Here is a 25,082-nt window from a genome sequence, read left to right on the forward strand (position 1 = left end):
TCTTTTTGATGCTGCCTTTCTTTAAATTAATGCTCATTTCTTTAAATTTCTTATGCTGCACTGTAACTTTTATTCTTGTGTTTTATGTGTCCTAATGTTTCTATTTTGTTTTTAACTGTCTATTCATGTGTTTTATTGGTTTTTAATGCTTATGATTTTTAACTGTTTGTACTTGTGTTTTATCTGTTTAATGATTTCATGTAAAGCACTTTGAATTGCCCTGTTGCTGAAATGTGCTACAAATAAAGCTGCCTTGCCTTGCCTTGCAATGGACTACAAATCCATTGGGGTCTCCGCGCGTATGTTCAAATCCTGCCGACAACGGCCAATGAAATAAACATGACATGCTGTTAAATTCACTCTTCAGTAGGTGGAGACATTTCACTTTGTTAAACATCAACAGACTGGAAATAGACGTAATAGGAAAGGAGGATAGCATAGGAATTAGTGGAGGATGGTTTTAATCGATTGACCAATGGGTTACGGGCGCAGCACGCTTCTGCTGCGCCACTCTGCTCTGCTGCTCACAGAGTGATAACCATTTTTAATAAAGTACTGGCCTTTTTCAATAAAGTCCTGGCAAAAGTTTTATTCCAATAACATTTACAATCACACCATTAGTTACGGTCCATGTTTGTGTCACGATGTGGAGAACTGCAACGTGCAGGTAGTGTGGCCGAGTTGTCTAAAGCGCTGGATATAGGCTCCAGTCTCTCTGGAGGCGTGGGTTCAAATCCCACCAATTCCATTTGCAAGTGTTACTTAGTCGAAAGGCAACAGGTGTGTTTACTTTTCTATGATTCATACCATAGCACGCATTTTGCCCAGGTTTGATTTCTGTAATGGCTCAAATAAGGGAGGTTAAAATCTTGCAGACAACAAAAATCATCCCATAACGGTGGTAGTAAAGCATTGACACATGACATTATTGTGAACTTTCTCACATTCAGTGATGGTGGTATAGTGGTGAGAATAGCTGCCTTCCAAGCAGTTGACCTGGGTTCAATTCCCAGCCATCGCAGTAGCTTCATTTAAGTTATGTTACTTGCTTTATTTGTCAAGAAGTAACCAGAAAGGTTACTTACCCAACCCGGTTTGATAAAATATTTAGACTAATATATTCTCCATCACCCAACCAGTTTTCAGTAAGACAAAATAAATCTATATTATAATCTTAAAATTCATTCATTTACTACTACACCTTTAGAAGAGAGAGATCTGATGTTTAAGAGTCCACATTTAATTATCCTACTCTTTTGCACTCCCTCTTCTGTTTACCAGAATCTATATTGCAATCTCGTAGCCCTACATGTAGGTGTACTCATATTTAAATAAACCCACAGTAGCAACGTTTATGCAGGGTTTTTTAAGTTTACTCATGTTTTTTTTGTGAGTCAGAGCCAGGCAACAGCTGTGAGGGAGAGAGTGTGTGTGTTTTATGCTTATTAAATGATTGAAATCTGAATCAGAGGTGCCATTTTTGGTCGTATACAATTCTCTCGGTTCCTAAGGGTTAACAATAAAAGTTATTCATGGCATTTTCTAGGAACACATAATTACAGTGTTGAAATACAAAGTTTGTGCCTTCTGGTAAAGTTGACTGTGACATTTATATTAATTACCATAAATGCAAGGAGGTCACGACAACCCACAACACTGTGCTATACAAATTTGCACAAATCTTTCTCAATTGCTGAGTAAAGCAGGACATGGGTAAAGTGCACAGAGTTGTTAGACACTTGTTAAATTAATCTTCCACTCTATTGCCTATGTAATACTTGTTGCATCATTTAATTTCCTGTGTCAGAGTAAGATCTTTTGCAGCTCTTTTACAGACTGGACCATAATACCTGATGGAGATGCCAGGGATTAAAAGCAAAGAATGCCCTCTACCACTGAGCTACATCCCCTGAAGATTTTCAGATTTCTTTTGACTTTTTTGTGAGATTACTGATTAAGAGTAGAGACCTGGAGATGCCAAGGATTTAACCCAGGTCCTCATACATGCAAAGCATGCGCTCTACCACTATGCTACATCCCCTTAAAACTTTCAGATTTTTTTGACTTTTTATGTGAGATTACTGAATAAGAGAAGAGACCTGGGTAAAATCTGTAATGTTGTAAATGGCTTGAAAAAGTGGTCCTATACCTGTTTGCAGTGTTCATAAATTATTCAATTGGATTAGTACGGGTAAAGTGCAAATTGTAGGTCAAGGTGGTGGAATGGAGGGTTTAGCCAATCCTCTGCAAGTAGTGCACCAAGTTACCACTTATGATTTTAGTTACTTCACCAGGCAAGGTTATTACAGTTCAGAACAAGTGATACAGCTCCAAGACAGCACATCAGTTGCCTTTCAGATATGTAATATTTGAAAATGGCAGTGGTGGGATTTGAACCCACACCTCCAGAGAGACTGGAGCCTAAATCCAGCACCTTAAACCACTCGGCCACACTACCTGCAAGTTTTAGCTCCCCACATCATGCTTTTTAACGTTACCAAAACAAACCTTTATTGAAAAATGCCAATACTTTGCTGAACTCACGACCTTCAGATTATGAGACTGACTTGCTGCCTACTGTGCCACGAGACTGGATCACATCAGTCCAGTTTTGAAGTCTTTACACTGGCTTCCTGTACCTCAAACAATTGATTTCAAAGTACTTATGCTAGTTTATAAATGACTAAACGGTTTAGGGCCAAAATACATTTCTGATCTGCTACTACACTATGACCCCCCCAGACCTCTCAGGTCATCTGGGACATGTCTGCCTTCTGTCCCCAGAGTCAGAACTAAACAGGGGGAAGCATTTTAAGCTTGATGTGTATTTCATTAGCATTGTTGGGGTGATGGGGGCAGGTGGGGCTGGAAAATCCCAGATTTTACCATCACTTTTTACTGACAAAATCAAGTCTGTGTTTTGGTAAAAAATTTTTGTATCAAATGTTTCCTGTTGTCAAATGAGATCGGAAAGCTGAATCGGGCCGTGGAGCCATGTAAAGACCCCATAACAATCTACCTGACCGTAGTCTTTCAAGTCAGTAAAAAATCCAAGCTGCATTTCCTTTTTACCAAAATTCAAGTTCCAGTTTGGGTAAAATGTTTTGCTTTAAAAGTAATCTTTAGTCCAATATAATCAGAAAGCTCAATCTGGCAGTGGAGCCATAAAATCACCACATGCCAAACAAACTACTTAACAATTGCCTTTCGAGTCACGGACTGATCACATTTACTTGATGGAAAATTGCTAAAATGAAGTTTTTATGTGGCTCGTTGGTCTAGCGGTATGATTCTCGCTTCGGGTGCGAGAGGTTCCGGGTTCAACTCCCGGACGAGCCCTGAAGGCAGGAGCTGTTACAGACCTGATCTGCAATTTAAAATCTAGTTAGTTGTCAATTTAACCGAGATTAGGAGCAAGCACAAATGTTGGCAATTTTTCACATCCTGCTTCAACTGCACGCAACAGAATAAACTGGGAATAAATATGAGGAACAAACGAGCAGGGGCCTGTTGCACGAAACCAGGATAAAGGTTTAAGCCGGCTTATTCAACTTATCCTGGATGAGTTTAACCTTGACTCGGTTGCACCAGATTGAATTAAACCCAGCCATGGAGATTTTTGCTTTGTGGCTAGCCTGGTCCAGAGCAGGCTAACAGCCAGGCTAAGATTAATCCTGGAGTCGCATGTGTCAAATCTGCTGCCGCTCTTATCCAAAATAAAAGTGTTTTTAACAGTTAATCCGTTGTCTTCTGCATGTTTTCTGTTTTACTTTTATTAACATACATTACTTGTCACTATTGTTGTCATGAGTTTGATTTGAACTCCTACTGTTGCAGTTGTTTAGACGGTTAGAAATGGTTGCACTGGCACCCAGATGCAGATCGGCAATCAGGAGAGTAGGGACTTTTCCCGGGGGTATTGTGGTGAGGCTGCCTGGCGTGCGGCCGCTGCCTGCCGGCAGACCTCCACATCGCATCAGTGTCCACTTTCTCTGTAAAAGCAGAGATGAGCAGCGCAGGGTCTGGGGTCTCTGCAGCTTCAGGTTTATACATGACGCTGCGGAGATTAAGTGTGAAAATTCAGCGATATTCCCAGATGATATTAATGGCAGACTGGTCAGAGACCAATACATTCATGATTCATTTTCTTGTTGCTTGTCCTTAAAGATACTAAAAGACAGTTTGTGTTACTCCAAAATGAGTAGGCTTAATGTTTTTTTTAGTATTTGTTTTCATAACCTTCTCAATAAGTCTCACATCCCTGGACCAATAACGTGGTCTATATAGGTATATAGTGTAGTTTACATTCATCACACCGGGAACACCACACCGCTTCTTAATCTTGTTATTTTGATGCTGTTACTTGTCAGAAGAACAACAAAAAAATGAGTATTGTTTTACATATATGCTCACAGCGTTACTTTCCATATTAAATGCTTCACCTCCTTGTTACTTTCCATACTAAATGCTTCACTTCCTCGTTACTTTCCATTAGAAGCTGCTGCTCATTGGGTGACACATATGCCGCATGCGTCTTCTCCATTTTTGCATCAGTAAATCTGTGATCGATACCGGGTCTATCTGAGAAAGCCGTGAACGTGCACTTATCCCAGCTATCTACACCTGGCTCCACATAGCTTCACCTGTTCATCCTGGCTCTGCAAACGTGCAACCGATTAAGCCGTGATGAGCAGATCACACTAAGTCAAGCTGCGCTTTCTCACTTATCCTGGATATCTTTAATCTACTTTCGTGCAACAGGACCCCAAACCTTAACTTGTTAGCCTCGTAGTTGTTGTTTTATGTTCCTGGATTCGTCTTACATTCCTGCTGTCTTCCCACGTTTCTGTATCCTGAGGTAGGTGATCATATGATCACTGAAAACGTAGCTTTAATAGCAGGATCACTCTCAATCCTGTTGTTGCTATGGTTAGGCCTCATACCCAAACTACTCTGGCAGATGTAGTAGTGTCGATGTAGCCTTGGTGAATAATTATCAGCTGGTAGATAAATCTCCCCATCGGGGAATCTAACTCCAGTCTTCTGTGTGACTGACAGAGGCGGTCTTTCAAAGTTTCAGTAGTATAGTGGTTTTTGCATTGGAACAAGTTGCACTATTTGAAAAATGCCTTTGAGATACAAGAACTTCTTCACTTGGGACAGCCACCGACTCCCAACCCGATGGGAGCAATCCTGCGCTTTCAGACTAGGAGGGGCTGACTTTGATCCCGACTGCTTGACCCTGGACTTTAATCTGCCCCAGAGGGCGCTGTAGATCACTGCCTGATGAAGCCAACAGAACTACATCATCTGCAAAGAGCATAAAAGGAACTGTAAGGTGCCCAGACTTGACACTCCCACACCTCCTGCTGCGCCTTGAGACGTGTTGTTCATTTTCAGGAGTTATGCTCTTTCCATAGATAATATTCCCATTTAGGGTCAGGAGTTCTCCTCCCATGCCTGAGCCAAGGCCACTTTACCCTCATGAATAGTCCACCGCGTTTGCTGGGACTTCCTCGAGGCCTTAGCTGGTAGAAAAGACTCCCCGTCGGGGAATTGAACCACGATCTTCGGCGGTGGCACTCAGGAATTCTTGATCTAAAACGCCCTAAACTGATTCCCATTCATTTCCTATGGTACTGCTAAACCACTACGGCTGTAATATATCCTTGGCCACTAGTATGCACACTGGAGGCGTTTTACGTCCTGGAGCAGTTTAGCGAGTGAAGCTTCCGGCCCCTCTCAGTGCTCGTGTGGACAGTGGATTTACAGCACACACCGATTGAGCTCCGCTGAACATTACTTTAAAAGGCAAGTTATTCATGTAATTATGAATGAAAAGATGTTAAATGACCAACGTGTGATGAAATGTTATGTTGTCCCTGTCTGACGTCATCTATTTTAACATTACATGAATGCTATAAAGTTAGTCACTTTTCATGTTAACGCCACATTTGGATGGATTACATGTTAACTACAGTTAATGTAACGTTAACCTTAAACCGTGGGTTGATTCATGTGTTTGTTTATTGTCTATTTATGTTCGTGGTGAGTAGAAATTGGCATTATATTAAGTCGAAAGCATTACTGTGTGACTTAAGGTTAATGCAAGAGAAGCAGGAACTCTGGTACTCTCTGACCAAGGGGAGTAAGACTACCAGTGTGCCAGTTGTTACCATGTCTGCTGCAGTTGTTAATCCACCACCACCTCCTGTGCAGACCCAGGCCACGCCTCTAACTCAAGACTCTATTGAGAAAATAGTTAGAAACATAATGGACAAACAGCAGCCGCAACAACAACAACAGCCAGCACAAAAACAATCCCAGACAAAAACATGTCTTTCCTGTGGCCAGCCAAAGTCGCGGTATGAGAACGATGGTTCTTCCATCCACTTCTTTTACCAGCAAGAACCTGTCAGGTATTTCTACTGCTCCACTAAGGTTTTTAAAGCCTATGGTGCTGAAGGTCTGACAAACCCAAAAATGCCCTTTAATGACTTTGCGCAGACAGAGTTCTTTCAGCAGGAACTGGATGCCACAAAGAAAAGGGTGGAGGACAGAGGACAGCAAAAGAGGAAAAGGACCCCCACACAGGAGCCCCAGCTCACAGGTCGCAAGTGTCGGTTTCGCAGAATGGAACTGAAGCAGGGCCCAAACAGTCCTCACATTCACACCGGATTCCCTGGCGTAGCAGGGAAGTACATTTACTGCATTGCTAAAGTCTTTTCTATTTACAAAGACCAGGGCATGGAGAAGGAGATTTCCTGGAAAGAGTTCCAGGAGTCTGCTTTTTATGAGTCAGAAAGACAGAGGTGGGAGGTCGAAAAAGGAAAATGATGGACAATGAGGGAGGGTGTTAAGTGTTTATATACTGTATATTTGGACCATTTCATATTTATTTTAGATATTATTTGGTTTTATGTTTTATGTGTGACCTTGCACTATTGGATTCGGTGTGTTAAAACTGTAATTGTTGTATTATTAAACAAGACATTACATTGACCCATGTTTACGTGTCTCATTAATAAGTGTATGACGTTAAGAGAACAGTAAGATTTCTATAATTGAATGCAAAGGTTTTAAGAAATTGTAATGTTACACATACTAAGAAAAATATCATATAAGTGGTTAATAGCATGAGTAAGTCAAGTGCAACCATGTTATTATATGTTTTTAGTTTTGTTCTGCTTTAGTATTTTTTGTAATCATACCCTACCTTAAAATGAATAATTTAAGGTATTTACTTGACTTAAGATAAAAAATTCTAATAAATACTTACTTATCTTTAATACTGCATCACAGACATAGCCCCAACTGGGATTCGAACCTGCGTCCAGATAATAATAATTAAATATTCAAGAAAAAAACTCAGCCGGTTCAGCACCTCGGACAGCACTAATAATGCTGCAACTTCATTGGCTGTCAGCGAATGCCACCTATACGCGACAGGCCTGTGTGTGGCAGGCGGGAATTCTACCACTGAACCACCAATGCTTGACGTGCCTTGAATTGCCCCACTGAAAAAAAACAGTCTGCATGGCCACATTATGTTTTCACAAATGTCAACAAAATGGTAATTTTATCCATTTTCCATCAAACACGGATCACAGCCTCTTGGGCTGCCTAGTGCACCAAAAATCAAAATTTAGTTAACATGAATGGCTGAAATTTAGAAGTTAACATCACCAGAAATGAGCTGTTTGCCTTCACACAAACATGCCCTTTTTGGGCAGAGGGTAATTCCGAATTGTAGTAAAGCAAACCTGCATTGGCTGGGAATCGGACCCAGGTCTCCCGCGTGGGAGGTGAGACTTCTACCACTGAACCACCAACGCTTGATACGGTTCAAATTCCACCACCGAAAAAAATCGGTCTGCATGGCCTAATTCTGTTTTCAAAAGTGTCAGCAAAACAATAACTTTATCCATATTCCATCAAATGCGGATCACAGTCGCTTGAGGTCAACAATCAAAATTTAGCTGACATGTAGAAGTTAACATTACCAGAAATTAGTTGTTTGCCCTCACAAAACATGCCCCTTTTGTGCAAGGACTATTTCCGAATAGTGGTAAAGGAAAGCTGCATTAGCCGGGAATCGGACCCGGGTCTTGCACTCGGGAATTCTTTAGCTAAAACGCCCTAAACTGATTCCCATTCATTTCCTATGGTACTGCTAAACCACTACGAATGTAATATATCCTTGGCCGCTAGTATGCGCACTGGAAGCGTTTTTGCCCTGGAGCAGTTTAGCGAGTGAAGCTTCCGCCCCCTCTCAGTGCTCGTGTGGACAGTGGATTTACAGCACACACCGATTGAAATCCGCTGAACATTACGCTAAAAGATAAGTTATTTATATGATTATGAATGAAAAGATGTTAAATTACCAAACGTGTAATTAAATGTTATGTTGTACCTGTCTGACGTTTTCTATTTTATGGTTACATGAATGCCATCATGAACAGCGCCACATTACTAAATTTGCAGATGATTCGGTCATTGTTTCCCTCCTCAGCAGTGACGACACTGAACACGGTCCTGTAGTGGATGATTTTATGGACTGGTGTAAAGCCTCCTTTTTAAACATTAATGTGGCAAAAACAAAAGAGATGTGCGTCGACTTCAGAAAAATCCCCACGGTCGTTCCTCCTGTTGTCATGGACAACCAGCCAGTTGGACTTGTGCAGCAGTACAAATATCTGGGGACTGTGATTGACAGTAAACTGTGCTTTGAGTCCCAGGTTGATGCTGTGTGTAAAAAAGCACATCAGCGCATGCACTTTCTCCGTAAGCTTCGTAGTTTTAATGTTGAAACCGTTTTTATGAAAATGTTTTATTCCTGTTTTATTGAATCAGTTCTTACTTTTTCTTTTATCTGCTGGCACGGGTCACTTTCCATTAAACAGGGAAACCGCATGCAAGGTATTGTGAAGGTGTGCAGCAAAATTGTTGGCACACCCTTAAATGACCTCCACGACCTGTACAAGGCCAGATCATTGAAGAAGGCGAGAGCCATCCTGGCTGATCCTAGTCATCCTTTGTGGGATCAATTTAGGCTGCTGCCATCCGGGCGCAGGTATAGTCTGCCACGATGCAGAACTAACAGACTTAAAAGGTCATTCATCCCGGCAGTTATTACCATGGTTAACAATACTCTGTAAATTTAATTTAATTTATGTACTGTGGTTGTGTTTATTGTTGTGGGTTGATAAAATATTGTTACTGCTGGCTGTAATTCAAATTGCCCCTTGGGGATAATAAAGTTACCTTGAACCTTGAACCTTGCTATAAAGTTAGTCACTGTTTATGTTAAGGCCACTTTTGGATGGATTACATGTTAACTACAGTTGATGTAACGCTAACCATCAAACCGTGGTTTGATTCATGTGTTTGTTTATTGTCTATTTACGTTTGTGGTGAATAGAAATTGACATTATATTAAGTCAAAAGCATTACTTTTTGAGTTAATGTTAATGCTCATTCAAGTTATTATCATATAATTTAGCATGAACTTAGCACTATGTGAACGTTACCGTTTAGCTTTAACGTTGCCAGCCGGTTGGATGCTAACCTCAGCTAATGTAATGACAAACTATGAATGGACATTCTTAATTTGAACTATGTAAATGCGTCGTATTTTCTTTGCCATCAACATAACGTCGGCTGTCGCTATCAGACACCGTTGTATTTCTGCAGCTTTACGCTTAGCAAGTGTTTAGATCCAGTGGTGAAATGTAACTAATATACATTTACTTATGTAGGTTACTGGAACTGGAACGTTACTGCTACTCATTCTCTGATGTCACATCTCAGAGGGATTTGTAGGCTACTTATTAATTGCTCTACTTTTTTTGCAGCTTTGCAGGTTGAGGTTATTATAAATCAACACATAAATTATGATGTATTATTAGAGATTAAACTACCCAACCGGTGAAAAAGTAGTTAAATCAGCTCCAACTTTATCAGCTGCCACATTACAGTGAAACATCTGCCCAAAACGTGTCTATTGTTGTTTCTGAGATCAACAATAACTTATGAAGTTGAATAGTTATTGCTTACCTGGTAATATTAGAGAAGAGCTCTCGATGCCACTGTAAGTGGAAAGTTTTGAAAATTAAGTTACTTTACATGTTAAACTGTTACATCTCCTCTGAATCACCATCTGCAAATTTTCGAGCCTCATTGGCACGCCAACCACCATCTACAGTAGGTAAATCACTGACTAGCTATGCATGAGTACCTCATACCTTTTACCAGATTCAGGAGGTTAATAGTTATGGTCAAATGAAGCTTCACTAAGCTTTCTGAACAATGTTCTTCATTTTCTGAAAGCATTCACCCAGTAGTGTTTAATTATTGGTTGTGCATCTGTGATTGCCCTAGAGGTGCTCTCAGTCCAGCACCTCTCCCGCTCATCTTTGTTAGTTTTACACTGTCCAGCATAAATCACTGACACCATACCTCACACTCATCCATGCATACACACTCACCACTGACTAAACTGACTACCACCATCATTGAATTATCATTTCTTTTGTCAAGGTCATATTCTCGCCTTTCCTTCAACCTTTGCACACAGTCTTTTGTCCTGGCCTTTTCATGGGGTCATGACAAAGCATCTAGGGTCGATCTTAGCCTTTGTGCGAGTACATAGGTTTCCAGAAACATTGTTTTTTATTGAGCTCAAAGACCAAATTGTTAGTTTTTCCAAAATTTTCCCAACCACTATTATAGCTTTCGTAGCCTCGTTGGCGCAATAGGCAGCGCGTCAGTCTCATAATCTGAAGGTCGTGAGTTCGACCCTCACACGGGGCAGGTATTTTAAAACAAAAAAACACAACTGATGCTGAAAATACAGTGACATTCAGGTGGTTGAACACTGGCACTACCGCATAAATGGACTTCTTTGGTTATTTCTGAGATTGATACAAAGAAAGGAATTATTTAAGAGTAGTAGCAAACCAATGAAAAGGGTTATAGAACATATGTGGTATGTTCTTGGACATTCTATCCAAGCATGGAGATGAGTACAGAGATTTGAGTGCTAGCGAAATGGATGGAGGTTGCCCGTTGTTCATTTAGACTTACCAGCAACATTGTTATGATACATAACCTGCTTGAAAGACAGCGACAGTTGTATTTAAAGACTTGTGCATGGAACACACATGATACGGCAGTGTCTGAAGTGTTCAGACATGTCAAATGGACAACTTATCTAGCAGAATGTGTAACTCTACACCTGAACAGGGACTTGAACCCTGGACCCTCAGATTAAAAGTCTGATGCTCTACCAACTGAGCTACCCAGGCTTCTAAAGCTATTGGCTGTGGAAAAAAACAATCTGCTGAACTACAAACTATAGTGCAAGTAAATGAAGACCATTAAGCTGTTGCCATGATCACGGTCTTCTGGACAGCAGGAGGGTAGACCATGATTTGCACATTGCCTAAGAACACCAAATGTGATTGCACAAACTGGTTGAAAATTGGCCAAAACGGTTAAAAAGCTCAAAGTCACAACTCATCATGGCCACTAGCAGACTGTGAACATACTGCAAACCTGCATGACAGATGACAATAGCGAGCAGTTCATACATATCCTAGAATCAAGCTGTTGCCGTACCCGGGACTTGAGCTGTGGTTTTCTTTTTCGCTGAAAACGTTGATAGCCTAATGCAATTTTATGGCTACAGACAAATAAACTTTACTGCTAGTAGGTACAATAAAACAACTCTCCCTCTTGATCAGCTTCCTCTTGACGGGAAAAATCCACCAGATGACTTGCCATCCAAGCAGGGAGATCAGCTCAGAGATTTGGGTGCTATCAAGGTGGGTGTAGGTTGGCCATTGATCATTTAGAGATAGCACCCGCATTGTTATGATGCAAACCTGCATGAAAAACAGCCACATTTCTTTTTAAAGACTTGTGCATGTTACTTACATCATACAACAGTGTCTGAAAGTGTTTAGAATTGCCAAAGTGTACAACTCATCCAGCTCATCCGGAACTCGGCCAATTTTGCTCGATTTGGCCTTAATTGTTTCTGGACATCTGTTCTTTTTAAACAGTTAAAAAGCAGGCCGGTTAGCTCAGATGGTTTGAGTGTGGTGCTAATAATGCTATGCACCCGCAGACACTTTAGGGGTGATAAAATCGCCAAACCCTGCGCCCAAGATCATCTGTATCCACCTTGTGTATGCACAAATCGGCCATTAACGCAAAACAAGTCTCAATCTCTATACAGTAGCTCTGCTTTCCATGTCTTTTGTAGCAAGGCCAAAAACATACAGTTGAAAGGTTGTCTGCTCAGCAAGTGCAAATATGAGTCACAGGTAACTGATGTGCCTCACATTCTATCTATTTCCTTCAACAAAAGCTAACTGATAAATGATTGACTTGTTTTAAATGTCTGGGAATGTGGAACAGCTCCATGCTGACTACCTGAAATAAAACAAGGCCACATGCTGATTATTGGGGACTTGATTTGATGGATTTATTCTTCCTGTTGTGTCTCTGTTTAAACTCCTAATTTAAAGGTAAAGTCAGCGTCCACTAAAGGTTGTGTTGTTGCTGCTGACAGACTCAGATTATTATTCTAAGTGTGTGACAACATTATGGGATGGATCCCTACAGAGATAGACCTTTTAGTTAAAGAGGAACATCCTTTTAGTTTAGATCCTTTAGTTTCCAACCAGACCAGAGTGGTGATTGTAGGAACAGTGGAAAGATGAACCAAGACGGCTTTTCATATATATTTTCTTTTTCTATTGACTATAGTTGTGTTTGTTATTAACAGAAATCAACCTGTCAACAGTTCTATTCGTCATGAAGTTCCGACGTTAAGTTTTTTACCGCCAGTTCAAAATGGAGCTGAACCCGGAGGAGGATTCCTCCCTAACGGCCGCTCAGCTCTGCTCCGTGCCCCCGCTGTCCGGTAATAGTTAAAGCAGATAAAAACCTAAAGAACACTCAAAAGCTTCAAAATAAAAACTTTCTTAAGAAGCTTCTTCATGTTCAAGAGAAGGCCTGTTTCCAGCCAGACTATGAATTGATTCATGAAATCCCTGTTTTAATGTGTCGTCAGTCCCATATGGTCTAGCGGTTAGGATTCCTGGTTCTCACCCAGGTGGCCCGGGTTCAACTCCCGGTATGGGAATTGGTATTTAGCTGGTGAAGATCTGCAGCAAGGTCAGTACTGTATAATCAGAGCTGTAGTTGCCCTATGCCCTGATAAGCATGTGTCAAAAACCATATAATGCTAATAACTAGACATGATATGCATCTCTATAATCAAACATCATAAAACTATAACTGGACAGGCTGGCGGTGAAAACTTGAATCCTTACTGCCAGACTGGACTTATTGCTGTTTTATCAACAAGTGATGTATGTATTTATGTGCCCTGTTCCTGGCATATCATATATATTTATGTATTCATAAAATCACTGTTATTATTCAACGTGTCAGTCCCATATGGTCTAGCAGTCTGGATTCTGCCTAAATAACCTTTACACACATTATTAAGGAGTCCTCTGGTGACTACAATCAGTAGATCTGAGAAAGCTTTCAGTCAGTTTGATTTTACGTTCATTTGGCTTAAGTGGTGCCAAAAAGGTCTTGGGTGCTGCTCCTAAAGACTTCTAATAGTAATGAAAACCCTGGACCAATGGCAGATAACATGGAGTTAGAGCAGGTTGTTTTGCTGGGAGAACCTGCATCGGCAACATTCAGATGAAGTAGAGAAGGACAGTTTTTATTCATGCAGGACGAGAGTTCGTCTTTGCCAGCTGAAAATTCTCATACCGGGAGTTGAACCCACAACTTAACAACTTGTGGAACCGACCTTGAGTTGCTTAAAGATCGAGCTCCCGCTCATAAATCATCACCCAGGTGCAGTCTCTGTGGCGCAATAGGTTAGCGCAGTCGGCTGTTAACAGAAAGGATGGTGGTTCAAGTCCACCCAGGGACGATTGTTGCTTGAATAACCTGGTGTGAGCCAACTCTGGGATTTATCCTTCTGCAGAAGACCATAGAGCAGCCCAAAAACAACACAAGTGGCCTTACCTCACTTAGAAGGTACAGTTCTGCAAACCATGTACATATAAATCTTTACGGTCATTGGTATGCAGGTCACTTGATGTAATACAAGGAAATACACAAGGCGCAACCCAACAGTTTTGTGGTACGTGCCGTGCAACTGTATGTTAATGTTCAAGCGTGTTGCTGTGACCAAGAAACCACCAGCAAAATGACTGATACATCATCAGTCAGCTATTGCCTCCCCAAGGAAGCTAGCATACACACACACTTCCCATTCTTGTGAATGTGATAACACAGGACCCCCTGGAGGGAATTTCTGAGACATCAGGGGCTGTAGCTCAGTGATAGAGCGCACTTTCAGTCTCAATGTCCAGATGTATTTCAATATTTGAAGTGAACTTTGTATAGCCCAGCGATGGTGGTATAGTGGTGAGCATAGCTGCCTTCCAAGCAGTTGACCTGGGTTTGATTCCCAGCCATTGCAGTAGCTTTCTTTGAGTGATGTTGCTTGCTTTTTTTTTTACAAGAAGTCAGCAAAAAGGTTACTTTCCCAACCTGGTTTGATAAAACATTAGATCTCTTTGGGCTGCACGATTATGGCCAAAATGATTGATCAATATGGAGGTCACGATTAATTATCACAATTATTTGTTGAAAGGAAGGTTTCACCATTCATTGAACCTCAGGTTAACAAGCTCAGCAAGGTGATTGATGGATGATTCTAGTTACTTCACAAAGTTCAGCCCAAATGACACAGCTCTAAGTCATCACATTGTGAGGCTTCCAACGATGTAATATACACAAATGGCAGTAATGGGATTTGAACCCACGCCTCCAGAGAGACTGCAACCTTAATCCAGCGCCTTAGACCACTCGGCCACACTACCTGCAAGTATCAGGTCTCTACATCGTGAAAAACACCGGCATCGTAACTAACAGTATGCTTGTTAATGTTATTGGAAAAAAAACCTTTGCAAAGAAAAAGCCAATAACTAATTAAAAACTGCTAATACTTTATTAAAAAATGTTATCACACTTTGTCATTTTTCTCTGTCATTGATGATTATTAGAATATTGTAACCAGCATTAAGTGAGTAGGTTTAGGTCTGTGTGAATATGGGCTGAGCATTTACCTGGGCTGAACTTGTGAACATCTTCTTATGCATATTCACTGTAAAGAGCCATTACTCCTCCAACTGCCAACTATTGTTCCAGAGACAATAGGATATACAGTTTTAGATTGAAAGGCAACTGTCCAAGACCAAAGACTTCACTGAAATACCTCAAGTGATCAAAACAGTTTGTCAAAATTTGCAGCACAGTTCTAAAACCACTCTTTAAAATATGTTCATGTACCATTCAAAAACAAAAGTACAATCATGAAACACATACTACTACTTAGATATTGCAGCCATCCTGGTTACAGCCACGAGGGGATCTGCATGTGCTTTCTTACCAGCAAGTTTCTGGAGGTCCAAATGGCATCTTTGATGGCGGCAAAGTGTATAGCTGTAAATCTGCTCCCTAAAAACAATAACAGGTCCGGCACTCCTTTCCCTCTTTTCTCTTTTGGCTTCTTCATCACTCTTTTTTGCACTCGTTCACACTTGGACCTCTACAGGAAATAAAAGATGGCTTGTTCCATGTCTAAAATCACTTAAAAAAAGAGCTGATGAGTAAATCAAAGCTAAAATCACTGCCTTTTTTAAAACTCCAATGTGAACAGACAACGTGTAAGCAACCAGGGGCCTGTTGCACGAAAGTAGAATAAAGATATCCAGGATAAGTGAAAAAGTGCAGCTTGACTTAGTGTGATCTGCTCATCGCGGCTTAATCGGTTGCACGTTAGCCGAGCCAGGATGAACAGGTGGAGCTATGTCAAGCCAGGGGTAGATAGCCAGGATAAGTGCACGTTCACGGCTTTCTCAAATAGACCATGGTATCGATTCACAACGCGAGAACATGTTTTACAAGCATGTGCACAAATCTCTATAAGCTATATCTAATTCTTTGTATAATTATTGTTCATACAGAACAATCAGAAAGGGACAACAACTAGAAAAATAAGTAAGGGACTTATATACACGCTGTGAGCATATGTAAAACAATATACATGTTTTATTCTAAGTGACCACACCAAAATAAAAAGATTAAGAAGCATTGTGGTGTTCCCGGTGTGATGAATGTAAACTACATTATATACGTACTGTATATAGGCACGTTATTGGTCCAGGGATGTGAGACTAATTGAGAAGGTTATGAAACCAATGTAAGCTATAATAAAAAACATTAGGCCCACTTAGGAGTAACACAAACTGTCCTTTATTAGAAAAGGATAAGCAACAAGAAAATAAAATCATGAATGTATTGGTCTCTGATCAGTCTGCCATTATTATCATCTGGGAATATCACTACATTAATATCGTCACACTTAATCTCCGGAGCGCGTCCTGTATAAACCTGAAGCTGAGACCACGGACGCTTCACTGCTCATCTCTACTTTTACAGAGAGACACTGCGACTCGCAGGTCTGCCGGCAGGCAGCAGCCACCGGGCAGCGGCAGCACGCCAGGCAGCCTCGACATAGTACCGTCCCGCCGGGAAAAGTCCCACTCCGCATCAGGGTGCCAGTGCAACCATTTCTAACATCTAAACAACTGTAGTAGGGTTTAAATAAAACTTGCGACAACAATAGTGACAAGTAGCTAATGCATGTTAATAAAAATTAAGCAGAACACATGCAGAAAACAACGGAAGAACTGTTAAACACGTTTATTTCTGATCAGACAGCAGCTGATTTGACACATGAGACTCCAGGATTAATCTTAGCCTGGCTGTTAGCCCGCTCTGGACCAGGCTAGCCACAAAGAATAAATCTCCATGGTTGCTGGGCTGGGTTTAATTTAATCTGGTTTCGTGCAACCGAGTCAAAGCTAAATTCATCCAGGATAACTTGAATATCCCGGCTTAATCCCTTTTCCTGGTTTTGTGTAACAGGCCCCAGGTTGAAATATACACAAGTTATGCTTTAAATAACAACATATTAAAATTAAAAGTGGGCGTGTACAGGAAGGGATAAGATGCTGATTCACATGTGCACACTTGTAGATAATATATGATTTATAAACAAAATATTACTTACAGATGTGCATGCGCATGGTTTTAATAAATCTGATTTATTTTATTTTATTATACATGCAGTTTTATAAATAAGACCCCAGGTTATTTACATGGAGTCTGGTGGAGATATGCTGCTCTATACACGCTAAAAGTAGTGATTATTTACATGGAGTCTGGTGGAGATATGCTACTCTATACACGCTAAAAGTAGTGATTATTTACATGGAGTCTGGTGGAGATATGCTGCTCTATACACACTAAAAGTAGTGATTATTTACATGGAGTCTGGTGGAGCTATGCTGCTCTATACACGCTAAAAGTAGTGATTATTTACATGGAGTCTGGTGGGTTTGGTGATGGTGATTTTGGGGCCGTTTCATGTTAAACTAAAAGAATATTATTCTTTATCTAAAAGGTCTATCTATGTAGGGATCCATCCCATAATGTTGTCACACACTTAGAATAATGATCTGAATCTTTCAACACTTTTAGTGGATGGAAACGTTCTCTTATCAAGGAGAACACAGAAACGGCAGGAAGGATAAATCCACCAAATCAAATCACAAATAATCAGCACGAGGCCTCATTTAATTGTCTGAACAGACCTCAACAGATTTGAAACCACATTCAGTCACAGAAAATATGAAATGTCAGACAAAGATTATTAAATGAAATTCTACAAAGTAGAAAAACATGATGTTAAACTACAAAACAACAATAAAAAATTTTAAACAACAAAAAAATGGCCAACTTCCTAGTATGTTGTAATGGTGAGGACTGTTTGGACCAATTTACACAAATATGGAATTTGCACTTATTAAACTCACTATGCTTAAAGGTTAGAGTTTTTTCTAACTTTTGGGAGTTTAGAAATATATAAGGGTGACAAAAATTAATTCCTAAAATGAAAATTATACTGACTTCCTTTCAGCAAAAAAAGTTGTGTTTTTCTAGAGATGAGAAGAAAGTTTTTACTAAATAAAAACGATATAAACTTTTTTTCAAACCAAAACATCTTTAAACATTGTGGTTAGGGTTGGGTACCAAAACCCGGTGCGGCACTGGAGCCTTAACACCCGGTATCTATCGGACCGAATAGTAACGGGGATTTTGGTGTTACTGAAACACCAGCGCTGCCTTTTTCCATCTAGTGGTTGTTTTTGTTATTAAGCAGCAATTTACTGGAGAAATATTACTATTTTTTACATTTAATTGAGACCATATAACAATAAACAAGCCATTCTTAAATGTTGCTGGCTGTCTTTTTGGGCTCTTTTTTATTTTTTTAAATATATACATTTAAAAAATGTATTTTTAAAAGGATGGGTTCAGGCACCGATTCTGTTGCCTAAATGGTCAAGGGTTCTGAGGACAGGCAGAAAACAGTCCAGCTGATCCACAATAACATACATGTTGATCAGAAGATAAAGTTACTGCTGGTCAGCCTTCAATGTGGAGAGAAGATCAGAATATAACAACACAGCTATCAGGGCATGAGGAGGAGGAAACAGCTTGGCTCTGAAACATGTTCACAACGAGGCAGTGTGAATGCGCTGGTGTCTTTTAAGGGTACTACTCTGAGAAAAGGTTTTCCCACATTGTTCACACCAGTACGGCTTCTCTCCAGTGTGAATGCGCTGGTGAGTTTTAAGGTGACAACTCCGAGAAAAGGTTTTCCCACATTGTTCACAGCTGTACGGCTTCTCCCCAGTGTGAATGCGCTGGTGAGTTTTAAGGCTACCACTGCGAGAAAATGTTTCCCCACATTGGTCACACCAATATGGCTTCTCTCCAGTGTGAATGCGCTGGTGAGTTTTAAGGCTACCACTATGAGAAAAGATTTTCCCACATTGTTCACAGCTGTACAGCTTCTCTCCAGTGTGAATGCGCTGATGATTTTTAAGGCTACCACTATGAGAAAAGGTTTCCCCACATTGTTCACACCAGTACGGCTTCTCTCCAGTGTGAATGCGCTGGTGAGCTTTAAGGCCATCACCACGAGAAAAGGTTTCCCCACATTGATCACAGCTGTACGGCTTCTCTTCAGTGTGAATGCGTTGATGTCTTTTCAGGGCACTCTGTTGTGTGAAAGCTGCCCCACATTGTTCACAGCTGTAAGGTTTCTCTCCAGTGTGAACTCTCTGATGAATCTTTAAATTTCCAGATGTTGTGAAGGATTTGTCACAGTGCTGACAGCGGTGACGTTTGACTCCTCTTCCTCTCCGTTTCTATCAACAGAGAAAAACCAAGAGAGTGAGTTAGTGAGGTGCCATGCTGTAGAGCTCTATCTTAAATTAGAAACAACATTTAGAGCATATCTATGGAACACTGTTTGACTGACGCATTAGATTTCTTAATTATCTGCCAACATCACTATTATGGAGTTGCATTATGGGAAATGTAACATCCAGTGTTGGTTAGTTTGGGATAAATAAACTACTTTTGATCAATTTATGTGTGGCCTCCATTTTGTTACCAGCCTTTAGCCAGCTGGTAACCAATGGGGGATCATCCGTGATTTTAGTACCGGGAGAGTTGTAAATGTAACATTTTTCCACAGAGTTTTAGCTCTCACTGGTATCTGTAGGGGTTACTGTGTTGTCTTGTATAAGAACCATTGTCCCTGATAGGCATTAATCAGGCAATGAGGGGCACCAGTTGACCTTTGACCTTCTGTTTTGTCATTTTTGCTAAATCAAACTTGTATAGCCAGCAGTATTGTGTAAGTATTTAAATCAAACTTGTATAGCCAGCAGTATTGTGTAAGTAAGTAATACGGTGTAACGTGGTATTGTCCACACAAGCTCCATTTCCTCAAGCATTTCTGAAGCTCAGCAGAGCTTTCTGCTGTGCTCTGGAATAAAACTGCTGAGCATCACTGACTCCTCTGAAAAACACAGGCGCATATGTCGTGGTCATGGACGTTTAAAAAATAGCTTTGATGTACAGTTGTGTTCAAAATAATAGCATCACTAAACTCATGAACATATTTTTTGGTAAAAGTGATACTTCTACATGGCGAATCATTTACTAGTAAGTGTTGTAAATGTAAATGTGCTGTATTTATATAGCGCTTTTCTAGTCTTAACGACTACGCAAAGCGCTTTTACATCTACAGGATACATTCACCATTCACACACATTCATACACTGTGGCCGGGGCTGCCGTACAAGGTGCCACCTGCTCATCAGATAAACACTCACACACATTCACACTCCGATGCGCAGCACCGGAGGCAACTCGGTTCAGTGTCTTGCCCAAGGACACTTCGACAATGACTTCCCCAACAATACATGCATGTTCATTGATCTACGTTTGTATATATTATATATTGTTAGTGACCGTACGTACACACCGCCACCGACTTGAGCGGCAAAAAAGCTTTGGCCGCCCCACCAAGGTTGTCAAAAACGGACGGGAATCTTTGTGACGCTTTGGCCGCTCTGACGTTCTCTGTTCGACCGGGAGAAGTACACACAGCCACGGCCAATACACTGACACTAGAAACCTTTATACATTACATATATAATGACAGAAGTTGTATTGTTAATTGGTCGCAACGGAGTCTGTTAGCAGTTGGCTCGCTGAGCAGCCGCCTAGGGACCCGTGCAGGACTTCACTGTGAGCAGATGTGACCGGCCGGTAACGTTAACTGGTCCCAATGTACAAACAACGTTAAATTATAAACGAAAGGTAACCCAGCAACGGCGATTATGAGCTTGTCCTCAGAATTAATGTTTTGGTAGGAAGGAAAGTTTACATCGTATGTTTCTCCAGGATCAGCCAATTCCGATTGGCAGCTGGTGTTAGCCGCTACTTGCCGCTGAACAGCGTCATAGCTCATTACCATAACGTTGAAAATTTCAACTTTCTGATTGACGCTCAAAACGCGACGCCGACAGATTTGCCGCTACTTGCAGCTGAGAGAAGCCGGCTTCCATTGAAAATGAATGACTTCCGGTAACTTTAGACGCTCAAGTCGGTGGCAGTGTGTTAATAAAGTTTGGATTGATATTGATTGATTTATTTATCCGTGTTACCCCCCCGACCACTATCGGAGGGCCGCAGTTTAATTGACTACCAGTTTTTTCTTTGAGGAATTACGGTATGATATATAAATCCTAAACGACATTTGTGAAACCCTCTGTGTGCATTCATTATATTGAGATTAGATTTCTGGGACTCTTCAGTCTGGAGTACCCTCTTTCTTTCACTCACCTCCTCCTCCCTGACACCTTTCCTCTTGCCCTCCTTCTTCTTCTTCTCCTCCGTCTCCTTGTGTTTCTGCATGTACTCGGTGATAAGGTCCAGGTCCAGGTTGTCTTGTGGCTCCCATGTGTTATCCTCACTGGAAAGGTGAGTGCAGACAGAAGAACATCTCCTCACACTTTGTTTTTAGACAATCCATTCTCACTCTAATTATCATTCCTATTATTCCTTTTTTCTATTGCCATCTTGTAAGGTTATTTGTGGGTCTGCAACCTAGTGTCATAATACCAAACCTTCAACTTTGAGGACATGATACCATGCTGACACCTATTTGCAATATGTAAATATATATTTTATATCTCAGGACCAAGAACACCAAGCATTAATATTATAGACTCATACTTACTTTGAGAACCCCTTCCATTTCAGCAGAAACTCTACTCTTCCCTTCACCACTCTGCGGTCCAAAACCTTCTCCACCACATACTCCTCTTCTTCCTCTTCCACCTCCTTCTCCTTCTTGCCCTTCTTTCCTGCTCTGGTCGCCAGCTTGCCGTCTGCTGAAGGTGCCTTTAGTAGACCCATGGAGGGGGGGGACAGACATGCAGAGATAATGATACAAGGGTTAGAAGAACTAATGGGAGGTGTGAGTTAATTCTAGTTGACTGTGTTTTACTATATTTAAACACAAGGCAGGCCTGGTCGCTTCTTTAAGGGAATACAGTGGGGTCCGTTTGGGGCAAGTTTGAGGTGATCACGATTTTGGCTTCCCACGTTTAAATTTGCGTAATCAAGCAATTTTTATTTATTTCATAGAACGCCCCGGGTTTTGGCAAAAGCCCATCTACCGCTCCGTAAACCACTGTCTGATCATGAGCCAGTCAGAGTAGTTCCCCGCACCGCGCAGCTTAGTTTCTAGATGGAGACAGTCACAGAGGACAGAGTAACAGGAGGAAAACTCCACAGATAACAGTCCGTTATACGGCGGTCTCAAGGTTTACCAGTTTACCAGTAAACGCAACATTTTGTCCCATCTTTGTTATTCAGAGAACAGCAGTGACCAGTGCTAGTTGGTGCTAGTTAGTGTCTGTTAGCTTACAGGGCTCTAGGGTACTAGTTAGTGTCTGTTAGCTCACAGATCTCTAGGGTGCTAGTTAGAGTCTGTTAGCTCACAGGCTCTAGGGTGCTAGTTAGAGTCTGTTAGCTCACAGATCTCTAGGGTGCTAGTTAGTGTCTGTTAGCTTACAGGGCTCTAGGGTGCTAGTTAGTGTCTGTTAGCTCACAGGGCTCTAGGGTGCTAGTTAGTGTCTGTTAGCTCACAGGGCTCTAGGGTGCTAGTTAGCTCACAGGGCTCTAGGGCGCTAGTTAGTGTCTGTTAGCTCACAGGGCTCTAGGGCGCTAGTTAGTGTCTGTTAGCTCACAGGGCTCTAGGGCGCTAGTTAGTGTCTGTTAGCTCACAGAGCTCTAGGGCGCTAGTTAGTGTCTGTTAGCTCACAGAGCTCTAGGGTGCTAGTTAGTGTCTGTTAGCTCACAGATCTCTAGGGCGTGAGTAATATTTTTCCTCTAAGTCAATCCGCTGCATCTCCATAAACAAAGCAACGTTGTTTATAGCAATATGGTTTATGTGATTTTGCGTTACATGACCCATTTCTTCTTTAAAGCCGTGGCTGTGTTTGGTTCTCTCCTCTTACTTTCTCTCCTCTTACTCTCCGTGCAGACCCCCCCCCCCCCATTCACTAACACAGGCTCCCCAGCAACAGAGACAGAGCGGCGACAGCGTCGGTGTCAAGCTTCTGACATTTGTCCACAGTTTTAATTGTTATTAACACAGCTGTATATTGTTAAATATGAGGGACAAACCTGTCTTCGTAGAGAAACAGCATGTGAGACGAAACCAGTTGGACCGTTCCTAATGAGTCAGTCGTCTCTCTGTGAGTACGTCCATTACCCCCCCCCCCCATTCCTAATGAGTCAGTCGTCTCTCTGTGAGTACGTCCATTACCCCCCCCCCCATCCATTCCTAATGAGTCAGCCGTCTCTCTGTGAGTACGTCCATTACCCCCCCCCCCCCATCCATTCCTAATGAGTCAGCCGTTTCTTTGAGTAGCATCCATTGCATCCCCCCCCCTCTCCCAGATTTTTTTTTATCAGTTATTGTTGAAAACAAGTAAAGAAGCTTAATCAGAGATACTTATATATATATATATATATATCCTAGGCTATTATTTCAGATAATTTTCATTTCCATGTGTTGCAGCTGTATGTCTATACAACTTTCAACTTCAACATAAGAAGAATGTAGCATAATATAGATGTAAAGCAGTTATAAATACCCTATGTGACAATAAAATTAGTTTTGGTTAAAATCAACAAAATAATCGTGATAATAATCGTGATCAAAATAATCATGATAATCATTTTGGCCATAATCGTGCAGCCCTACATATAATACGGAAAGTAACAAGGAGGTGAAGCTAGCCTCTAGCCTCGCTCTGGACCAGGCTAGCTGCAAAGAATTAATCACCATGGTAACTTGGCTGGAATTAATTTAACCTGGTTTCGTGCAACCAAGTCAAGCTCAATTCATCCAGGATATCTTGAATATCCCGGTTTATTCCCTTATCCTGGTTTTGTGCAACAGGCCCCTGGAGGGGGAAAAACCAGAAGGCACATAACACCGGATCAACATCAAAGGAACAAAGGTGCGTTCAAAGCCTCGTGCTGCTGGGCCAGTGGCTATCATTATGAAACGGAACAGCCTCTCCAGTCTGATTGGTCCATTCTCTGCGGTTCAACTATTCTTTTTACAGGAACATTATTCATTATCTTAGAGCTCATGATACTGAAGAAAAGAAGAAGAAAATGAGAAAATGATGCCGCTTCCCTACCTGTAGGCGCTCCTAAACCTTCACCCCCGTCCTTTCCTGGCTTGTTAATATTCCTGTAGTCCGGAAGTGTCCCCAGATGTAAAGAATTCATCCAGGTTGGGAGTATTGTCCTGTAGAGTCCGTGCTAACTAGCTGCTAACTTCACGTGCCGACTTCGTTCCGTCTCCTCTGCCTGCACCGTGTTGCTGGGTATGTTTGTATTCCTCATGTTGCTGCCTACACAATCAAACTATCCCCGCCTTTTTCTGTTTAGTTTTCACCCCGGGACAGCCCCCGACGTCCAGCAAGCGCTCCCACTGTGGAGCGCCAATACGCTGCGTCATCTCTCTGAGCGGCCATCTTAGAAACAGCTCTCATTGGCTATCAACACGCCAATCATGCCAGTTGTAGCCAATCACGTTCCCTATTCAAAGCGTGAAAGGAACATCAAATGGGAGCCAGTCCTCATGAATAACAGAGCTAAGCCCCGCCTCCCAGAGCCAGCACGTTCACACATGTGATTTATGAAAGCAAATCTGTTCAGCAGTGTTTTTTTGTTTTTTTATAGGCTACGTGTTGTTTTATTGTTAAAACTGTATCTTATGTCAAAATGAGTCCCTATAGTGCATATCAATTCAAACTTACAAGACTGAACTGCTTTGTGAGGCCCTGCATGTTCTGATCAAAACATGGTGGGACTACATGAAAGCTGATAGTGTATAAAACCTTCTTTTTTTTTTCTTCTTTTTTTTAATTCAAATTTTATTGAACAATATGGACATACAGTAGAAAGAAGCATCTCCTGTACATCTCAGAAGTCTATGTTCTAAAAGAGCCAGGGGGTTACTA

The 25,082-nt window shown here is 41.3% G+C and overlaps 1 protein-coding gene and 5 non-coding genes across 6 annotated transcripts in view; 3 read left to right on the top strand and 3 right to left on the bottom strand.

Moving 5' to 3' along the window:
• Positions 1–2,376: 2,376 nt before the first annotated feature.
• trnal-uag (transfer RNA leucine (anticodon UAG)) lies at positions 2,377–2,458 on the bottom strand. Its single transcript has one exon. It is a non-coding gene; the product is annotated as a tRNA-Leu (tRNA).
• Positions 2,459–3,267: 809 nt separating this feature from the next.
• Positions 3,268–3,339, top strand: trnap-cgg (transfer RNA proline (anticodon CGG)). Its single transcript has one exon. It is a non-coding gene; the product is annotated as a tRNA-Pro (tRNA).
• Positions 3,340–10,739: 7,400 nt separating this feature from the next.
• trnam-cau (transfer RNA methionine (anticodon CAU)) lies at positions 10,740–10,812 on the top strand. The gene has a single exon. It is a non-coding gene; the product is annotated as a tRNA-Met (tRNA).
• A 421-nt stretch (positions 10,813–11,233) lies between these two features.
• Positions 11,234–11,306, bottom strand: trnak-uuu (transfer RNA lysine (anticodon UUU)). Its single transcript has one exon. It is a non-coding gene; the product is annotated as a tRNA-Lys (tRNA).
• A 1,775-nt stretch (positions 11,307–13,081) lies between these two features.
• On the top strand, positions 13,082–13,153 carry trnae-cuc (transfer RNA glutamic acid (anticodon CUC)). The gene has a single exon. It is a non-coding gene; the product is annotated as a tRNA-Glu (tRNA).
• A 5,551-nt stretch (positions 13,154–18,704) lies between these two features.
• Positions 18,705–25,082, bottom strand: part of LOC116687471 (zinc finger protein 420-like) — a gene marked incomplete at its 3' end in the record, with an annotated part of 97,313 nt that continues 90,935 nt past the window's right edge. The window contains exon 4 of the mRNA XM_032512911.1: positions 18,705–19,307. Within this exon, the coding sequence (XP_032368802.1) occupies positions 18,705–19,307 (603 nt within the window). The remainder of the gene's footprint in view (positions 19,308–25,082) is intronic.

The sequence above is a fragment of the Etheostoma spectabile genome, chromosome 4 (genome assembly GCF_008692095.1).
Source record: "Etheostoma spectabile isolate EspeVRDwgs_2016 chromosome 4, UIUC_Espe_1.0, whole genome shotgun sequence".
NCBI lineage: Eukaryota > Metazoa > Chordata > Actinopteri > Perciformes > Percidae > Etheostoma > Etheostoma spectabile.